The sequence below is a fragment of the Clinocottus analis genome, unplaced genomic scaffold (assembly GCF_023055335.1).
Source record: "Clinocottus analis isolate CAN_PGR_092001 unplaced genomic scaffold, fCliAna1.0.p SCAF_17, whole genome shotgun sequence".
NCBI lineage: Eukaryota > Metazoa > Chordata > Actinopteri > Perciformes > Cottidae > Clinocottus > Clinocottus analis.
In genome coordinates, this window is record NW_027175898.1 from 2702434 (window position 1) to 2724589 (window position 22156).

The following is a 22156-nucleotide window of genomic DNA, read 5'->3' on the forward strand; positions in this document are numbered from 1 at the left end:
CTCACACCTACACACACACACACACACACACACACACACAGAGGATGGCATAAGGTTGAATGGCATGTGCAATACTTTTCCATATGTGTGAGTATGTATATGTGAATACTGTCACGAGGCTGTAAAGTGTCAGAAAAAAAAAGAACAATACATCCAAACTTAAAAACAAGCATGAATATATGCGGGCAATCAGCTTGTATTGTCATTGTGTAACACACTTCAAAGAATCTCACCCCAAAAACTAAATTGTATGTGTAAATGTATTTCACTGAGAATAGCAGCCGATCTGTTTATGGCCTGAATGACTGAAACGTCTCCGAAGTAGTTAACGTTCTCTGTAAATGTTGGAATTTGTTTTGGCAGAGTTTGGTCTGGCAAAAAGTCACAATAGAGCCCACATCTTCAAACCTCAAATAGTTTGGACGTCTGGATTCAGTCAGCTGAAGTACGAAATCTTTACGTTCAATGGGAAAAGCTCTTCCACTCAAACCGCTCAAACACTACATGTCATCTCTCACACACTGATGGGCGGGGCGACACACCGCAGGCCTGCGGGGGCAGATCAGGGTTAAGTGTCTTGCACAAGGACACATGGACATGGTCTAGCGGAGCATCGAACCGCCGGTCTTTTGGTTGAAGGACGACCCTGCTCACCGCTGAACCACAGGCTCCCCCGGTGGTTTGAATGTCAGTACTTTCAAAATTGTCGTAACATGTTTAAATCAATACAATCGCATTTATTTTCTCATGGTTTTCATTTGTTTGGTGCACCAAATGTCTTGCGTTACTTCTATCGCTTTTGTGATTGAATTCTTGTGTATTTTTTGCAGTTGTAGTCGTGCACTTTGAGGAAGATCAACGTCACTAATGCCTTCTCACGTTTTTCAGAGGTAGTATTTAATCAGACACCTGAATATGTCTTCGAACAGTTACAATGTACAAGTAACCAACATAACTTTTACATAAGGAATGCCAGCTTAGGTCACCTGATACCTCCAACCCCAAGAACTATGGGGAGGTAGTTTTACACGAAAAATAACTGTAAGTTGGAGGAGGTTAGTTGAATGAATGAAAAATAAAGTACTTTTCATTCATTCAACTAACCTCCTCCAACTTACAGTTATTTCTCGTGTAAAACTACCTCCTCATATAACTCATACGGGTAATAATCTGTCATTTAAAAAACAATTACAGGCGCACCTCATGGCATTAACCACTGATTTTTCTTTATAGAAATGATGGTGGAAATGCATCGAATACATCGTAGCCCTCGACTGCACTACGTCTCTGACTGTTCTATTTTTATTTTTATAAATGTTTGTCTCACGTTATATTTTGCACGTTTTTGTATGAATTATATTGTATCCTCTCTGTGGACCCCAGGAAGATTAGCGGCCGCTAGGGCGTCAGCTAATGGGGATCCAGTAAATAAACAAAACTAGATTAATTGATATATTTTGTATGAATACTTTCTGCTCTTTTACAGCAACATTAACGCAATTGGGCACACACTGGCACCCTCGGTTACTTTTTAGCCTCTGAGCAGCTCCAGCGGTGCAGGCAGCGCGGCTCAAGAGCTTTGCTCGAGGGCATCTTGGTTAGCGAGGGACAAAAAAAAGAAAGAAAAAGGGCACGTTAACTTGCATGATCTTGAATTTGTATTCACAAAGTTGTTGGTCCTCTTCAATGCCCGTGTAGGGTGGGCTTCTGGGGGAAAACAAGCAGTTGACCCGACCACAACCCCACTTGGTTCACTTTGAAGTACTATTTTTATTGCAATGACACGATGGGACACCGAGGAGCAAGGTAAACACTGAGTAAAGAGCTTTATGCAAGTTTAATATCTTCTCCGCGTTCTCTCTTTCTCTGCATGTCTCTGGCTGTGATTCACCTTTCACTCCTTTCTTCCGCGTCCTTCACTCTCGGTTGCCGAGTACCATTTCTTAAAAAACTCATGGTAATTATTTATTTGTGGCAACACGGAATGCATTAAATGTGGCATTTGTGTCTCAGTGTGTGTGTGTGTGTGTGTGTTTGTGTATTTGATTGTGTGTTAAATGTGCCGCCTGTAAATAATGAAAGAGCGTGCTCATGTTTGGCTCGGTGTGAATTATTTAAACCAGCCTGCACGCACACAAATACACCCCTGCGACACGCTGCCTGTGCGCCACAGTGCTACCTGTCTCTTTCTGTCCATCTCTCTCTCTCTCTCTCTCTCTCTCTCTCTCCTCCGGCTCTCTCTCCTCTCTGTGTCTCTCTTCCTCCCTCTCTCCCTCTCTCCTCTCTGTGTCTCATTTCTTATTAAGCTTCTCGGTTGGAAATTACAAGGTCAAGACAGCTTCTCTCAGGAAGTAAACATCTCAGTGTGCTGGCTGGAGACCAGCACAGTTTCCTGCTCTGTTTCAAACTTGAGCGAGTCCAAAGTACATCCTCCAGCTGGGACCTGCAGGGTGGGTGGAGGGGGGGGGGGGCGTTAAGTCTTTATTTAGTAACTTTGATAAGCGGGTAGATGATGCATTGACTCTGTGTCTGTTCTTTGTATTTCAGGAATGATACTGACCATATATCTTACCCTCGCTTCCAGATAGCATTTGCCAAGGAGGTACGAGTGTTTCATGAGCATCTATGAATACCCCGTTACAAAGCAGCGCTTGAGAGTGAGGCGCGATATCGGCTTTCTGCGAGGCGATGATGAGAATGCTGAGGAACTTGACACAATTACACTGTCTGTGAGCCAGACTGGGAAGCCAACATGTGTTTTTTTTTTTTTACGTCTGGGATTGTTCGAGCGCAGCTCAATGTGCTGCCAACATTCAGGTCCCTCAGTTACCCAGGAGGGAAACTTGGATTGATGTAGCTGCTGATCCATGCAGCCATACATCATTGTGGCGTCATTTCGTCATAATTTCTGTATTTGACCTTCATTCAATTCTGTAAGCGTCGACGAAATGGCTTCCGAGCCACGCACAGGATAATAGAACAAGTATAGGCCTAACAATGAATAAAAAAACATAAGAAATGTCAATGAAAGAGGTTCCTCTTGCAGACACCGCTATAAGTCAGAGGCAATCCTTATTCTACTTTCATATCTAAAAGCGTGTCTTTATACTGTTTTAGGAAACACCTCCTAATCCTAAGAAGGCCGCTGAGTCATGCTTCTTTGTGCTCAGTTGATTTAAATTCACACTGCAGGAAAACAATAAGTACTTGTTAAGAAAAGTCCCACGGACCAATAAGTGTGTTCGACAGCGTTGGTGACGATTTATTCACAATGTTTAAACACAACATTTAGTTCTCTGTAGAGTCGTGACAGAAGGACTTGTGGGATTCATGCACACACTGTCAACACCGGCACAGAGAGAGCAGAGGAGGTTCTCGCCCCTAAAGGGTGAAGTGAAATACTGCTCCACCCGACCTAATTTGTAATCAAACGTCTTCTTCATGGCCGTCAATGTCAAGCTCTGACTGTTGATGGGGCTGCCACCAATGTGCTCTGACTGACTCCCCCTGGGGATTTGAGGTGAATTACTGCCCGTTAATTACAAAGCAGTGGCTATAAATTAGGAAATAATAATGGTCATTATTAAGTCGCACAAATGAGAAGACGGCACCCTCGCCAGGCTCCTTGTTACGGTTGGGAGAGCCGGGGAATTATGTAAATACACAATGTTATCATCAGTGATTGCATTATAATGGCTGCTAATGGTAAGGTTAGGGTATTTTTAATCTGAAGAGACGTTCATTTTCTTTATTTAATGTTTAAAGGAAAACACTGCAGAATGTGTTTGGAGAAGGGAGGGTAGGAAACACAGAGTATTTAAAGGAACAGTGCGCTCCATCAGGACCGCTGGTCTCCTCTTATTCTCTGCATTCAGAACGGCGCTCGACACTTCGGACTGAGAATCAGAAGCAGCTTTACTGGCCATGTGTGTTTACACGTACCGTAAAAGTCGGGTTACAAGCAGCTCCTGCCGTCGTAGCTTGCTGTAGCAAGCTACGCTGCTGCTAGCTCTCCGCTGCTGCTGCCCGCATCGGGTGTCGAGGCGGCGCGGGCCCCGCTACCTTTGGTGGTAGTCTGGTAGCTAGCAGGGATTTAGCAGGGAGCTATTGGAGAGCTTGCAAGGAACTAGCAGCAGCGCTAGCTAGCTACAGCGGGGAGCTAACGGGGACACCCACCGAAGGTACTAGCGGCTTGTAACCCGACTTTTACGGTACTTGGAATTTAACTCCGGTTACACTATGCTCCCTTCGTATATCTGTACATATGATATACAAATAAACAAAAGAATATAAAAAAATACATTAAACACAACAGAGTACAACACAGAAAATAAATGTCAACATTAACATTTAATTCATATGTACAATATTATAACATGTATGTACAACATGGCCGGGCAAAACACGTCCTATACGCTTCTGATGTAGCATAAACCGACACTTAGTGTGCCGTTAGTTTTAGTAACTGATTCATATTTATTTCCATGTTTATGCTTAATGTTTGGCCCATACCACACAGGATTTTGGTTACACATATACAAAACCCACCCAAAAAAACATCACTCTTGACATTACATGTAGGTAAGCAGCAAAACTAACTGCCTAGTACCTGAAGGCAACTCAGCTTTTGTGCATTATTCATAATCGGTAAACTAATAGAGACAGTATGTTGTGGTTCCCAGTCAAAATGAAACCCTAAAATGCACAAAAAAACACGAGCAGAGCAGTAACAACAGATCCACATCTGTCTGTGTACATAGCGCCGTTGCGGTCGTTTGCGAAGTAATTGTTAATGAGCTAATATTACCATTAGTCCTTCGCTATAAAAGAGCAATCTGACAATCTGGAAAGCCCCATGTTACGAAGCTGGCTGCCAGCTCGCTGTCAACTGTAAAATGTAATGAGTGCAGTATGGAGAAAATAATGGCGCCATTTGGTAAAAAGCTAATGAGATACAACCTTTTTCTGATTAGCTAAACACAGTTTTTTTTTCTCCTTTTGCATCAAAAATCTCCAACAGAGCTCTTTAATAGGTGTCATTAGCGGGGCCGTAGCAGTGCTTCTGGCGACATACACGCAGGGAACGTGACTGAATGGCAGAGATGTGGATCTTGAAGATAATGAAGTTCTGACTCCGGCGCCGCGTCAGCAGCACAGGTGTTCACAGATGTACCTGCACCGCTGAGTTCACTCATCACATATTGTGGACTCCATCTGAGGGGGATGAGAGTTAGCGTCGGCTAACAGCGTCCGCTAATCAGCGTCTTCGTTTCATCAATCAAATATGAATCAGTGAACCACATCGTCGCCCTCGTCTGTGCAAATTCCAAATCTGGATCCCGCTTTCAAGCGAGGGGAATCTAGTTCGACGAAAATAGAACAATGGAGCAAACTCGCATACCAGGTAACTTTGAGCGCTAAAGGGGCTGCTGGGGATTGTCTCGAGTGCTTGTCAGACACTGCAGCTGTTTGATTGCTTCTGCGCCAACACGGCCGGGAAGGAAAGTCAATAGTTGACATGTGAGCGGAAGAAGAAGAAGCTGCTTCTCCTGCGAGAAACATCCTCTCTGCTCTGTGAGATCTTTCCCATTGAGGATTTTATGCTGGTTTATTCTTAATTGCTAGAAAGATGAAAAATGGATGCTTCTTGGTTGTCATTTCTACTGTAGTCTCTCTCTCTCTCTCTCTCTCTCTCTCTCTCTCTCTCTCTCTCTCTCTCTCTTTCTCTCTCTCTCTCTCTCTCTCTCTCTCTCTCTCTCTCTTTCTCTCTCTCTCTCTCTCTCTCTCTCTTTCTCTCTCTCTCTCTCTCTCTCTCTCTCTCTCTCTCTCTCTCTCTCTCTCTCTCTCTCTCTCTCTCTCTCTCTCTCTCTCACACACACACACACACACACACTTCTTTCTCTCTCTGGACAGATAAGATGAGAGATGGACAGGCATGAAGAGGAGATATATACACGCACACAGACTCAGACACAGACACACACACACACACACACACACACACACACACACACACACACACATAGTATGTTTAGACACCACACACAAACACGCACGAAAAATCAACAATGGGTCGTTACAAGCTAATGTCATAATATGTTTGCCTTGCCCTCCCACAATGCTTTGCTCCGCAGGCTAACACCATTTACTGATTTGCATACAAACAAACAAAATGTGTGTGTGTGTGTGTGTGTGTGTGTGTGTGTGTGCACGTGCGTGTGTGTGTGTGTGTGTGTGTGTGTGTGTGTGTGTGTGGAGATGCATATGTGCACTGTGCTTTGTGTATTCTTATGTAAGCATGCAGCCTCTTCTTGCCTCGAGGATGATGATGGAAACTGTTTGTCATCCTCCCACCTCTCTCTCTCTCTCTCTCTCTCTCTCTCTCTCTCTCTCTCTCTCTCTCTCTCTCTCTCTCTCTCTCTCTCTCTGTCCACCCATTCAAATCAAATGTGCTTTATTGACACATTAGAGCAGTGGCGGGCCATCAGGGCCTGCTAAGCCTTCACTGCAGGCCTAAACAGAATCACAAAGTTATAGTTATTTTATAATTTAATTGTTTTTCACAAATACATTACATGAAATATAGTTATTTGCCCCTATTAGCTTATTTTCTCATTGCACAGATCATGTATTTGTCTGTTGCTCTGACTTCAGCCTGCAGCCTGCAACTGGTTTGAAGGAGAAGCTTTCATCCAATCACCCTGGTCAAAGTGGTTAGAATAGCTCGGCGGGTCGGTCCACACAACCCGTGTGACCTCTATGCCCGTTATAGGGCAAAAGAAAATTAGCCGTATAGTTAGGGTTAGGGTGTGTCGTCCCCACATGATGGTCTGTATGAACGTGCCGTGTGGTGGGCAGCGCGCCGTGTTCCTGGGACACGGGCCTACGTCTGAAACGTACGGCCGGCCGCTGCAATGGAGGCATTTCCAGGCTAACGTTACCGTGCCACGCACACAAATAGCAAATGAATTCAGAATTTAAAACCCATATCAAGAACTATATAGGCGTCAGGTTTGCTGTTCAAACAGTGTGACATGCTGTCAGATGCTCAGCTCCAACTGCAGCGCCCGAAACAGCCACCGGGGGAGGAAAAGGCCACGAGCGAGGAAATTATTATAATTTTAAAAAAGCACAAACATGTATTATGTATTGTGGAGCTTTATTTCTCCCTAAAATAAACAGTTTGTTACTCTGTTTTCTGATAATACTTGTGCAAGAATCACCAAAAAATATATGATAGGAATAATAAAGAATAAAAACTACATTAAATACAGACCGCTCTACTGGGAAATTTACTTTTTTTCTTCTTCTTTGAGTTTGTTGCAGACACTGTCGGATACGACAACGTGTAATGTGAGAGACACGGAGAATTATCATCGGCTTCTGCAGCTCTCCCTGACTTTGCAGAGCTTTACGAGTTTCAGCTCGTCGTAGAGCTGTCCCGCCCACAAGGTGCCGTTTTGGTTCACTCTCACCGCTTTCATTGTCAAGGACTTTTTCAGCAAAGAAATACAAAAATAAAACACAGCACATTACTTGCTCAGCCCAGACAGAGAGTTAGCGACTAGCTGCTGGACCTAGTGGAGCATGTAGAAGCTAAAAGGCAAGGTATTCCCTCAGGATGCCGGTGGAGACCAACAACAGAGCTAAAAGAGTGAATGTTGGATATCTGGTGACCAAAAACACAATTCCAAATTAACAATGTGCTCTGACACTGCTAGATGTGTGACAAGTTTGCAATTTAATCTCAAAAGACCATCTTTATATTGTATTCACGTCTTGTTCCTGCTGCCCAAAGCCAAAGAAAGCAGTTGTAAGTTCTCAGAGCTAATATTGTTCTGTCTCTGCTGGTTGTGCAGACAAGTCCACTTCCACTTCATGAGGAGATATCAATGATGTGATGAAATCAGATTATGCCATTTCAATATAATACAGCATGTAGAAAGCTACAGCAGGAACATGGCTCATGGGAGGCTGTTTGATGGATCCATCGTGGCGAATGTGTGGCCGACGCATCGATCACTCCTTAAACGCAGATTGTTATTGCGAGCTGCTTGAAAGGTAATGCAATGCCAGGACTCATCTTTATTAGCAGTTCATATTCTATCAGTATTTGCTAACTTTTCAAAAGTTTGCTTGAAATGTTCTCGACACTTGAATGGAGGCAATGTCTTCTCTTGTTCCTGTCTCCATCTTGTGTTCTCTTGCTGTGCCTCCGAAAGTATTTTGGTCCATTAGTGTCACTGTCTATCTCTCATATAGTCTAATATAAAACAGCCTGACCCAATTTAGACTCTTTGAATAAAATATTTAGTGCCTCTTCCCAATTCATGATTAATACGTGCTTCACCCAAGAGAGACCATTACGAAAATAAATCCTTCCTGAGTATCTTATCCTGCTTGTCTTTTAGTATTATTCTTTTTATGATCTCATTTTTTAGCCATCTCAGTCTGGCCAACTTACTTTTGCATCAGCTTCTTTTATTCTGTCACGCGCTCATGAAACGTACTTTTTCTTAAGTGCTGCGTTTTTGCTTGAGAAATACAGAACATTGTACTTGTTACACGTTCACATTTATTTAGGCTATACTTTGTGGTTTTGCATAGTTTGTTTATCATTTTAGTTTTTTCCCCACAGACTTCAAACAGAAGACTATTCGCCGATCCAAAATACATAAGAAGACCCAAAATAGTATGCTACTGTTTGAAGTTTAATAGTGGTTTGGAGCAAATGCATGATTACAAATGTAGGGTACCATTTTCTAAAGGGCTTTCATCAGTTGGCCATACGGGCTCAATCACCATTGTGTTTTATCAAACGGTGAGGAAGTGACTTAACAACTAACATTACATTTAAATGAAAGTCTTCAAGATCATTTTTTTGAGTCCTGGCAATATACATGCATTATCGAAATGAATGGAAAACCTATCACAGCCTGCCAGGTTTGAATTCTAATCTAACGAATGGTTTTCGATCTGAAAGATGGCAAAAATAAAGTCATGCAAATAGAATCTGTGCTAATGATCTCCGACATGTTGCTATTGTTATTGTAACACGCGAGCACACAGAAGTAGGTTATCGTCTCCAAATAGTCTGCTTAGAATTCCTCTTGATGCTTCCCAATATCTTGGGATTGAGCGAGGCAGCGAGGCAGCGAGGTACCGTCGTGTGCAGCCGAGTTCATCTGGCCGCCCTCTTCTCAGTTGGGACTCTGACCTGATTGTTTGTATCCAAATATGTGCATTTATGTATTCCTCTCATGTACGCACGAGTACATCAAAATCACCAATCCGCGTTGTGTCCCCCCCCCCCCCCCCCGTGTAAACGTCTACATGAACAAAGCGTAATTTGCAACGACGGGATAGATTCATGGGATTTTCTTTTGTGCGCAACGTTTTTTCACCCCCTTCTTTCGTGTTCCTGGAATGGGAGCGCATCCACCGGCTGTGGCAGTTTGGATGACGGGGGTGAGACAAACGGTGTCATTTCATTAACATCAACCACTTCTGCACCTCTCCGGGGATGAAAACACTACATCGAGGATAATCAGCACTGTAACACTGGCTCCCTCATGTTGGAAGGTGCCGTTTCCTGTGGTTGATGCGAGAACAGGAAGAGGACGTTTGGGCTTTCAAAGCGTAGCGCTATGGAAGACGTTGTTGCACTGTGCAACCGACACCTCTCTTAAAGGCATTTTCACACCTATTTGGCGTGCAGCAGTCATTTAAACCCAGGATTGGGTTGTTTGCGTCTATGAGAGCTCTGTAATCACAGTCGGAGCGTGCCGAGAGCCAAACAAACTTGAAAGCTTTCTCTTTTATTTTATTGAGAATGTGATCCACAGCAGCGGCAAAAAAAAAAACCTTTATTGTGCAATTTCTACTTGATTGTGACACTCAATTCTGCTTTTTTCTGTGTTGTTAGAAACTTGACCACTGAAGTGTTTCTGCTGTCCGTTCTTGACAATTCAGATGATTGCTTTGATGAAAATCACTGGGTGTGTGTGTGCGAGTTGTGCAAGTGTCTGTGTGCTGTAGCTCAGACAGGCTGACTTAGCAGGAAGTGCTCCTCTTCAAGCCCTCTTCTTCTTGCTTGAGTCCACAGAGTCAGGATTGCCTCACAGTGTTTTGCTCAAGCTTGAGAAAGCAGGTATCGCAACATGAATGTATGCATTCCATGTTTTGCCTGCCGTGCTATCTAAAAGCACTTCTGAGGCTCAAATTCCTGTTTTTCAAGCAAATGCCAAAATATATATGTAAACACGTACCACATTTCGGATTTGTTAGCGTCACGTGACACTGAACCTGCATATAAATGCTGACCGAATGCAACCGGCTGAGACACTGAGCCTGTTGACCTTTACTGAGTTGCATCGGCTCCCTGGACGGCCCTATAGAGCACTTACGGTTCAAAACAATGCGCGTTCTCCACCAGCGATGCATTAAACATGCTACAGCTGTGTGCAATTAAGTCCTGTGATTGTACAAGCGCTACAGCTTTGTACTTTGCTGGGCGGGGCCCTCCCTTGTATCCTTCTAACACTGCCCTATCTAATCAAGGTGAACACGCATGTGTAGTTTCAATGATTGTTATTATCTGTGGTAATACGCTTATAGTGGAACCAGAAAGCGCACAGCAAGACATCCTCAATAAGGCCACAATATATGTGCGTGTGTGTGCGTGTGTGTGCGTGTGTGTGCGTGTGTGTGTGTGTGTGTGTTGTCTGAACAGCTGCCTGTGGATATTAGACTTCATTAAGCTTCCAGAGAGACAAATGCAGATCAGTATGTAGTGGCGCTCAGTACATAAGTGTGTGTCTTGGAGACACTCGAACATTGCTTAAATGGTGTTACGGAGTTGAAATTACCTGAATCTTATCCTGAGCCAATAAGGTATTGACTACTTTACAATATATTGGTAAGGTTGTGCATTTTAATGGCTCTAATCCTTGATCCCTCGTGGAACGATGAGCTGCTAAACCTTTTTTTCATCTGATGCGTTTCAGCATCACAGATGTGCAATTTTGAGGGATCGCGATATCAATGTTATGGCATCGAGACTGTCTTGTGAGGGCAATATCATCTGTTAGCCGGTGATGGATGCACTCCGGAGCGTCGAAAAAGAAAACAGTATTGTGATGTAATGGTGCGGAAATAGCATTGTAGACCAGATATTACACAGCCCAGCCACGAATCAGGCACTTAGAGCACCGCTGTTAGGCTCTCACTGCCAAGATCTCCTATTACAAACCTCCTTCTCCTTTTTTATTTCACCGCTTCTCTTTCTTTCCCAGTCAATTCCATAATGCGTATGAGTGTGTTTATAACTGGATCCAAAATCAATAGTCGAGTGGTATCTGGCGTGCGTCCGGTGTATACTTCAGTGCGTGTGCATTGTGTGCATTAGACATGCGTTTGCATTTGTGTGTACGGTTGTTAAGTGTGTGAGCGGGTCCATCTGTGTGTTCTCTCATTCCTCTGCTATCGGCCTGACCTTGGCGGTGACCGTCTCGTATTTCTGGCAGCTCTTGTACTCGTCCAGCCGGCTGTTTCTGCCTTTGATTGCTTTGATTTGATCCATTAAGTCCAATTCAGTCAACGGAGAGGAGATTGCGACGGGGGCCACGGGGCCGGTTAAAGAAGGATTTCTCAGCCTTGATGCAATGAAACACATGCGTGTGCAAAATGACTCGCAGGTCAATATGAGCAAAGTGGATTGATTGGAATTGACGCTAAACTCCTCCCCCGGACAGCAATTGAAAAATCTCTAATGTGGACGGAGCCGCAGTAAGATTGATTTTGAGGGAGGTCGACTTCGGGTCGACTTCCTGTTTCGCCGGGCTGGTCGGTGTCCAAGCTTAACAATGTTTGATTTAGATTATTATCAAACACGTCGAACTGTGCATGTGTCGTTACATTCGTTCTGGCAGATTAAAAAAAAAAAGTAGCCGACATCAGCAACCTCTGCTGAAGGCATCACATCGCTTTGAATGCGTCAGTGATCTTTAAGCGGCTCTTAATTGGTTTGCCTAACGGTTGTTTTTTTAAAGAATAAACTGATCCAAACATCAGCTGTAACACTTTGTCATCCATCCCTTCACTCGCCGCCCTTCTCTTCCTTCTTTTAGCTCACTGCCCCTCCCCTTTTTTTTTTCTTCAACCTCGAGGGATACAATCAACAAGGACGAACATAAGCAGTGATAAGCAATATGACAGTGTGATTAACATGTCATGTGGTTGCTTCTAAACGAACAGAGACGCTAGTGTCTGAAAGGCAGAACGCAATTTTCTGCCGAGCCGAAGCAACGTGGAGATGAAATTGCAGTCGAGGTGAAAGATGGGCCGTTGTGTTTGTTAGAAAAGACGTGATTTTTTGGGGGGGCGATTAGATTAGACATGGCAGAGTTCGTCTTATTGGGAAGGGAAAAGCTAAAACTGTGTCAAAATGGCAACAATTTAGATTAAAAGCAGATGAAAGAAGTTGGAAAACAGACGAGGCAACGTTTCCACACTGCACAAGTTGCAACAATCTCGTTCAAAGCTTCTCTGAGTCAAAGTGGTTGTTCCAATGTAATAGTTGTAGGATTAGAAATAGACAATCATGTTAACTTTATAATTAAAAATCATAAAGAATTGTATCGGCAGCATTCAGACTTCCATTATTAGCACTACTGACCGATCACATTTGAGGTCCATGTGGAGAGCAAAAGAGGCCGAACATGTGGGCCGCAATGCACCCTGGGTACACCTATCGTCAGATGGCAATTCAGATCGTTATTAGCTTTTATATTTATTGATTCGCATCCATATGCCAACATCTGTTTATAGAACTCAGCCGCCGTTTACGCGTCGTCAATCAACCCCATTCTCGCGTCTCAGGTTGGGAATCGAACCAATTACCCGCTCACAGAAGAGGACGTCTTGGCCCAGATATTAGTCTTCTGATGTGCCTCCCTTATAAGCCAAATCACCGTCAGACCAACACCTGATGGGTTCTGAGATTGTGTTAGCGTGAATTAGCGCGCCAGAAGCAGTCTTTGAGCATGATATCATGTATAGTCATTAAATGTATACGGACCACGTATCTTACAAGATGCTTATTTAAAAGCTAGCTGACATGTTTAACCAATCAAGCTACCTTTAGCTTAAATACCTCGCTCCAGCTGACCAAATTTGCCAGCAACCTTTGCTAGCTGGAAATGACGCGGTTGTTGTAATCATCAGAAACATGTTACATGTGCATTTTTCTTCCCCGTGTTTGTTTTCAATGTTTCCAGAGACTTCCTGCCCGTGTGTGTCTGTGTGATGTTTGTGCACACACACACGATGTATTTGACATCTGTTTCGAATGCCAAACCGCCATGCAGATGGGAGTAAAGTCTTTGTGTGGCTGGATCACTTTAGCTTGTTTAACTATGCGTGTGCTTGTGTATCTCCAGTGGTTGGTTGCTCATATGCTCATAAAGGCATGTTCAGAGTTTGTAGAGCTTGCCTCTGTGTGTGTGTGTGTGTGTGTGTGTGTGTGTGTGTGTGTGTGTGTCCTTGCTCGGTGCAGCATTTCTCAAAGTGCACTAATTGAATAAATAGTAATTGTGATGTGTTTAAGCATTCGCTGACCCTTGTTGTTCATGTGGTAATGCCATTAGATGGAGCATAAGGTCTAATCCAGTGGACACACACAAAAAAGAAAGTGAACTTGTGGAAGCGAGAGAAATGGATGGCAGCGGGTTGGTTAAGTGGCTCGGGCACTTGTGCTTTTCTTTTTGTTACGCATTACATGCTCGTACAAACAACCGAGGTACAAGCTTGAAGCCACAGAATAGCATCTAAAATATTAATTCACTCGAGAAAATGAAATACAGCAGTTAAAATGTTTCCCAGTAGCAGCAGCAATGTGCATGCTTGGAATTAAAATAAAAAATGGGCTGTGTATAAAACGTCAGAAAATGAATCTAATCCCATTTTGCACAAGCTTTGTCTTGATTGTCTCAAATATTCCTTTAATGTGTGCTGTATGTTTTATGCTTAAAAGTGTCCCTGATGTACTTTGTGGACATGTAATTAATGAAGGGTTCGTGTCATCAGGGTGTCCGGCACTAAGAGTATACGTTGTCAAATCTGATTGGTCGTTTTTTGACAATCATCAAATCATCATATAATCATGTTTTGCTCATTTGTCATCCTCTGTTTCAGCTTTAAATAGAATCATAGTAAAAGAAACAAAAATATTGGCCAGATACACGTGACTATTGCTTAGCTGTACCAGAAAACTGGAGCAGCAACACGTGTGCTTCTGTGACATTGGCTAGCTGGCACAGCGCTGCAGCTAAAAAGCTGCTAGCCAGCCGGAACAATGCTAGCGCTGGTAAGCTACAATAGGTCAGAATAAAACGCAAAGGATTAAAGCTTGTGGAGCTACTTTGTACCGGTAATTAGCGGAGAGTAAAACTTAACAAATTAGCTCAGGCAGAGATGGAAAATAAGTTCACACGGTGAATTTAAAAAGAATTTAACGAGATTTGGGAAAGTCCCCGTGTCTCCCACAGTCCCAGCTGGGCCTGTGACAGGAGCTCAAAAGTAGAAAATTGTTAGATCATAGATAATATAATGTGAGTCCAATTAAAATATCTAAGATATTAAAATATCTATCTATCTATCTATCTATCTATCTATCTATCTATCTATCTATCTATCTATCTATCTATCTATCTATCTATCTATCTATCTATCATATCATATAATATGCGTCCAATACAAATATGTATCCATCGATCAATCTATCTATCTGTCTATCTAATGACATTGAATAACAATGTAATCCAAAATATGATAATGATTTACAATACTATATTATGAGTTTACTGAGTCACAACACGAATGTGGACAAAAAGTCCCTCAAACTAAAACACAAGACAGTCCGTTATTCGATGTCTCTTAAATAGTTTGTCGTTTGTAGTAGAATAATAGTGTAGGCTAGTTTCTGCTTTTGTGATGTCAGTGTTCCGGCCAATGAGAATAAGTGTTTACAATAAATTGTGCGTGTACGGTTTATTCAAAAAGATGGAGGATATCAACTTCATACATTCATACAATGCATAAAGTACTATGTATACAAGCACACAATACAATCATCATCATTTTGAGTGGCTTTGTAGCTTTGTTGATTTGCCCCTTTTTATAGATGTGAGTCTCTTTTTAATAATGTTGTGTCGTTGTTGTCATTGTTGTTGTCAATTTGCGTCCAATACAAATAGTTTCAATACTGTGTGTGTGTGTGGGGGGGGGGGGGGGGGGGCAGAGTACTGCAATGGATTGACGATCAATGGACAGACTGGTTGACAGACACAGTTTCTCAGCCTACTTGTTTTTTGTGCTTGTAAAGAGAGATTCAAAATTCAATTTCCACACGTTGTATTGGTCCACGAACAAGAAGAAAGAGAGGGCGAGGGAGGACAGGGGGGAGAGAGAGAAGAGAGAGAGATGCAAGCCGCACCTCCCTCTGCTGATTTTGGGAAACGTCCAGTTGAAACACTCTCATAGTGCAACAATCTGACTTGGATTCTTTCATTTTGAAACAGTTGCCTTATGTTGTTATTGTTATATCGCCAAAAAGGTCAGGCCTACATGGTGATTAATCGCTGCACACTAAGTTCAATAAGTATATATCCTGAGAAACCAAGCATGTATTTAAAATCAGACGTCCAGCTCCCCTGAAAAGCCTGGAATGACCCACTGACTTACAATCGCACGTATCCCCCGCCGCGACCGCTCAACTGTGAGATTGGCCTTCGAATCAGCCTCCGAAGATCGAAGATAGTCGCCTGTTTGGGATCACAATCGTCGTGCCGGGTGAGTTGTATAAGCAAGCTTTCAATCAGAGGTTCATTCAGAAGTTATTCGTCTAGATAGTGGAAACAGCCGTTGAGAGAACGGTCAAACAACAGGATTACTTCTTAGAATAGGAAGTGTTTCCAATGAAAACCCAAACTATCCGTGCCACTTCAAGCTATGGGACGGTGTAGCGTAAAGCTGGTGTTGTATTTGTGCCAGCTGCCTCTTATGTAAATGCAATACTGATAAGCAATGTGTAGGCGTGTATGATGAATACAATGCAGACACAGCTGCCATAATACATATACAATCAACAATCCCATATACCATAACATACATGTCTATATAATATATTACATGCTATATTCCATTATAGGTGATTGAAATACCACAGAGAAAATGCACTATACGTCTAATGAAACGGGATATGCACTCTAATAATATCAGATTACTCTCATATTATTATAATCTGCCGCAGCCAGAAGGGATCCGACAAACACAGAGAAAATATAAAGAGCGCTTTCTTAATTTGCACAAACCGTCGTAGGCGGCAATCTAAAAATGCTGCTGATGAAATCCAATCTGTAATGATCCAATTTCCTCTGTCACTTCAATCTTTTTAGGTCCGTGTGGATTGTGGAGCTGTTTGAATACGTTGCGGTAAACAACATTGCTCTGCTCAACAAGGGCGCCGGCGCTGTGAGACTGTTGGAGAACCCTTCAACGTATGAAGTGTTTTCCTAACTCTGACATGACTAATCTATTTTAACAACACAAGTGCCATAGTAAAACTAGGTGACGCTCCTCAGCGGAGAGCCCTGGACCCCGCTGGATGGCACTTTAGGATGATAGAGTTTCCTACTTCCAAAAGCACGTCCGCGCCATGCGTTGAAAGACGGTGGCGAGGAGCTCTTTGTTTGGGGTCAGAGTCAGAAAAAGTGCCGTTCAGCTCTTGGATCACACCAGACGCGACATTTTTAAACGCAGCCGCAAAAAGGCCTAACAAAAACCGCCCGGTGCGTCTGCGGACCGGGTCTGCGAGCGCAACCGGGCGATAAAACTTCATTTACAAAATAGATTCAAGCAGACGTCGGACTCTTGCCTTTGCTGTTTTGTAGGATAAGGAGGAGGAAAAAGCCTCCAAAAATCTGAGGTTTTGGCTTCACGATATTAAAAAAAAAAAGGTTTCGATCTAGAATTGTAAAGCTCTTTGTCATTAAATACCGCTAACATTAGCGCCTCGTCGGAGGTTGCCATTTTCTTTTGAATTTCCCGCTGTTCATACCACGCGAAAACAGGACGGAAGTGGTAAAGTAATAAAGCCCGCCTCTTGCTTGATCCCGATTGGCTGCCTTGGCCGAGGAAGACATTGAATATGCCTTGCACTTAAAAGTTGAGCGTATTGCAACTGTGAAAAACGCTAGAAAAACGCGACGCGCGGCATTTAAAAGGCGCGCATGAAAACAAAGGTTTTGCTAGCTTTGCTAAAGGTTTTGCTGCTTTAAGAGTCGCGTCTCATGTGATCAGCTCCATAGTTGTGAACCTTATCAGGAAATACCAGTGGGCTGATGCCCGTTTGGAGATTCATGAAATGGTCTCGGCCCAGTAGAAATGTGGCCCCTCAGACCTCGGATACAGTGACCTCTAATGGCATTAAGCATCTTACTGGACACAGCAACTGGGTCAAAGAGATTACGTGATTTTGTTCATGACATCGCAAGTTTAAACCCGTCTTAAAACTTAAAACGCAGCTAAGCTACTGGCGGTGCAACAGCCCCTATTATAATTAGGCGGAAACACACTGAGGGATTCTACATCGCTGCAAATAATACATGGGAAATAAAGTTATTTTACAGCATTACGTTGTTGTTCTTAACACAATGTATGAGGCATATGTAGCGGGGCCTAATTGGATATATATTGTGGAACAAGAAAAAGATGATCAGAAGACCAACGAGTCTCTTCAGTCGTCGCAGCTCGGCCGATTCATAAGAGTTTGAAAGTGTGAACGCTCGCAAGGCGCCGCTTTTAACTGCCAAAGCGGTTCCGCAGTTTATCCCCGTGAGATTGGGACGCGGCCTAAGATCCGCTTCGCTATACGGAACGTGAGGAGAATCCGTTTGAGCCGCCCGGGAAAGCCGATTGTTCGTCAGTGAGCAAACGGCGGGTGAAACCGGCTTTATGGAAAACCCTCTAGGGACCCGGGATGTCCGCGTGGAAGGCTTTCAAAGAAGTGGATAGAGCCGGCTGCCCACGTGTGTGCGTATGTGTGTGAGAAACCAAAGCGTATTTTACACACTACAAACACAATTTAATTTGTCGTCCTCACCCATAATCCCTTTGGTTAATGCCCCGTTCCATTTGATCCCAGTGGTCCTATCACGTCACCTCAAGTGACATCGCCTCTGTCATTTCTGTGTGCGTCCTCGCAGAGGAGATTACGTGAAATTGAGCTTACATCCCAAGATGGCGATTGATAGGCGGCCTATGCTCCCCTCTTCCCGCGCTGTACGTGTGATTTGGAGAAGCGTGACACGCCGCCATCTACCCTACCGCGCCTCTTCCCGCTAAATGAAATTACGTCTTTTCCTTTCACAGCTTAGCCCGCATTTTAATTAGCTCGCTGTCTGATCTCTATTTTCTCCTCTCCCTCTCTGATGATCCTCCCTCGTTTCCTTTGCGTTTCTCCGTCTCTTTCTCACTCCTTCGCTCTCATTACTGTACAGTCATTTCTCAGAGTAATTAATGAGCTCATATCTGCCTTTGTGTCAAAGGGGTCGCGAGCTTTCTCTCTCTTTATCTCACCTCTCTCTCTCTCTCTCTCTCTCTCTGTAGCACATGAGTCATCTGGCACGCTATTTAGCTGCTGCTCCTGTCTTTCTGCTCTTCTTTCTCTGCACACAAATAGAGGGAGAGAAAGGGAAAAACAGGGATTGAATGACCTCCGACGTCTGCTCAGTAATTACGCGGAGAAATAAAAAGGAAAGGGAGAGGGATATACGTAGCGAGTGGACCGCACTCGGCTAGAGAAAGGCGATTGGCTTCGGGTAGTGATTTAATAGAATATGAATATGCAGCAGTGATATCAACCTGCAGCAGAGTTTCATCTCACTGACTCCATTCAGGCAGCAACAGGAAAAGTGTCAATTACTGAAACGGATAGTGAACCGATCTCACAACACCTCTCCGAAACCGTCCTACTGCCCGCAATTATAAAGCCTGTGTTGCTGGGCCGGCATTACAATAAGGACGGACATTCTCTACATTTTTGCAAATAAGTCCTGTGAAAAGAACACGAGTAAAACTGACTTACCATTAAAAAAAAAATAAATAGTGCGATACACCAATCTATATATTTTCCTTTTGCCGTGTTAAAGTGTGAGAAGGGTTTACTGAGGCCAAACCTGAACCGCTCGGCCTCGCCCAGCCTGTTCATGTATTAATGTGCATACGTCTGTGCGTGTGTGTGCATGATCCTTTTAATCCGGCCTCGCCCGTGTCCTTCAAACCCCCAATCAAGGTTGTCATTAATGAGCGTTTTCTCTCCCTGCCTCTCGCTCTCTCCCTAAACCGTTCATAATTAACTACAAGCACCGCTGCTTACTAATGTTGACTGAATATGCGCGTGCATGTGTGTGCGTGCACAGCAAAACGGGATGAGCAATAAATGGCCGTGATAAACTTCTCCTGCGGTTCGATTAGCGATGCCTTAAAAGTCGGTGGTGATTCAACTCTTCGGGGGCCTTCGGGTCCGTCTCGTCGCGGCCGATCATTCGGATTTCTTAACGTCCATCAGGATCTGACTCAGTCCAGTTGCCAAGTGCCGTGCGCGTTGCTCTCCGACGCCGCGCTCATCACACCCCTCACTTGAATTGTACACACTCGACTTTTAATACCGCTGCCTGCATTCGGAGCGGCGCCGGCGTTTTGTTGATGTAGAAGGAAGTGCAGGGTGATAAGTGGACTGTTGAGCATGAGGACGTTATCCCCGACAGAGGGAATACAGCGTGCTGCACGCTGGAGTTCCTCGCACTGCTTCAGATTTTGAGGAAACACTGTTAATATAATTTTAAAAAAACATGTCAATGATTCCTTATAGTTTCACTGAGTGAAGAAAATCCATTGTCTGTCTCCCTTTGTTGTTCCCATTGTGGCTGATGCAACGCATGCTAAGTCCCGACTGAGAGAAAAACCAGAGTCCAACGTCATTAACGTCTCCATTCCCGTCCTCGCTTTTGTCTCCCGTCTGCCTTCAGGTGTCGCGTCCAGGTGGGGTGGTAACCATGGAGAGGCTGTTGCTGTGTGTGATGCTGGCAGTTGCCATGGCAGTGCGGGCGCAGGTCTGCCCCAAGCGCTGCGTCTGTCAGATCCTGTCACCCAACCTGGCGACCCTCTGCGCCAAGAAAGGCCTACTGTTTGTACCGCCCAACATCGATAGGCATACGGTGGAGCTGCGGCTGGCCGACAACTTTGTCACAAGGTAACAGTCACATCACTCACGCTGCTCCTGACGGACGACTTCCAACCCCAGATGACCTTTTTTTTCTCCATCACCCATTCATCCAATCGTATGCTCACTACTTGCAAAACACGTGCACATTTGCTACAACTTGACTATTTGAATGACTTTGGATTCGTTCAGAATCGCCGGTCTGATGAAAGGATTTGGAATAGCTTCTTTGTCATGGCGTTCACCTCTTCAGCAGTGGTTTGGAGTCGGTGTAGTGACTGAAAACTTCCTCCAAAGCTCAAGCAGCGGCTCAACCTGAAACAGAATCATCAAAATTTCACCAGCGAGACAAATCCCATTCAAAATGTTTATGTCATGAAAAACAGTGTTACTGACAAGCTGGTAACAAAATTGGCGATCACTTCTCAAAAAGTGCTCACTGGCCTCTCAGTGTGAATAATTCTGGATCCTAGGCGTTTAATTCATTACAGTAGCCAAAGTAAACTACCCCTGACCTTACGATGTTCCATATGATATTACCACTACTTCAGCATTCGGTTTTTAACAAACCAAGTGTATAATCATTGAAGAACTACACAAGCACTTGGAAAGTTCAGTCCTAATGCGTGAGAGTGAACAATTCCCCCTCAAAGCCCGAAACCGAGACGCTGATCTACGATGCCGTGAAGCGAGAAAGCTCGGAGCCGCATCGCCCGGGGGCCTCCTCATGACGATACCACGCACATTATCTGCCGGCACTTGAATGAAATAAAACTCATTAGGTGTGAACACGCACAAAAAAAAAGACTCTTTGAGGCCGCAGAGTGAGTCGTCGCCGGTTCATAGTCAGTGGAGCAGCTGGAGGCTGAGGCCTGAGTGCGTCGCAGTTTAGTGCTTCTGTTCTCTGGTTTGTTTCCGTTTGAGAGAGTTGTTCACGTTCACAAACAGTAAATGAGCTGCACACGGGAAAAAGTAGCAGCGTGGGTAAATTCTGTTTTCTGTTATTTAGCTTGTTAACACTTTTCCTCTGAAAGATCTCTCTAAATGTTGCTTTTCAGAGGAAATTCATTTTTTTCTGAGCTGACTGAGTTTGAGGGTTTCACGTGTTGGTGTTACTCAAAGCGTTCGCTTCGCTCCACAAGTGTGACACACTTTCTTAACTTTGGCGTTGCCTTCAATAAAACACTCAAGCGTCTGAAGTGGCATTTTTGTATTGTGAGATTTATTGTGTAGCTTCAGTGGTGTTGAGAGCGCACTGAGGCCTTCAACACTTATGCACACACCTCATATCAACATAGATTCATTTCAATGTATTTCAAACGCATACTGTGTTACCGTGTTCTGCAAACCAGTGAATCAATATTTCATTAAACATTGCTTTGAGTTTGAAAGACAAACATTAAATGTAATGCAACTGCAGCCGTGCTGGTGGTGAAGGTATCGTATTTATTAAAACATATTGGAAGAATATGGAATACAGAGCACAACAATTCCTGGCCAACACAAGGCAAAAATAATGAAATAAAGTAGTGAGGTTTGGCCTGATAAGCTCGTCAAATCAGCAAATATGAGGAAAAGGTGTATTTAATACATTTATTGATTATCTTTGCTCAATTTATAAAGAGTTTGAAATAAAACTATGAATAAAAAACACTGAATTGCCTGAAATCAATACTTTATTAAAGGCTGTTGTAATACATGCACAGCATACAACACTCTCAGCTCGGATTAAAAAAACTAACTTTAATAGGGTTGCCCCCTGGTTTGTTGGTTTGACTGTTTCAGATTTTGATTAAAAGAATAAACTATAATACTAATACTAATACTACTAATAATAATAATGGCGCCAAAGATGTTATTGACAGCAGCGGTTCC

At 43.6% G+C, this 22156-nt stretch overlaps 1 protein-coding gene across 1 annotated transcript in view; it reads left to right on the forward strand.

Annotated features, from left to right (window-relative positions):
- lrfn5a (leucine rich repeat and fibronectin type III domain containing 5a) overlaps positions 1–22156 on the forward strand; it is a 109294-nt gene that overhangs the window by 65525 nt on the left and 21613 nt on the right. The window contains exon 3 of the mRNA XM_068580470.1: positions 20088–20311. Within this exon, the coding sequence (XP_068436571.1) occupies positions 20115–20311 (197 nt within the window). The 5' untranslated portion in view covers positions 20088–20114. The remainder of the gene's footprint in view (positions 1–20087; positions 20312–22156) is intronic.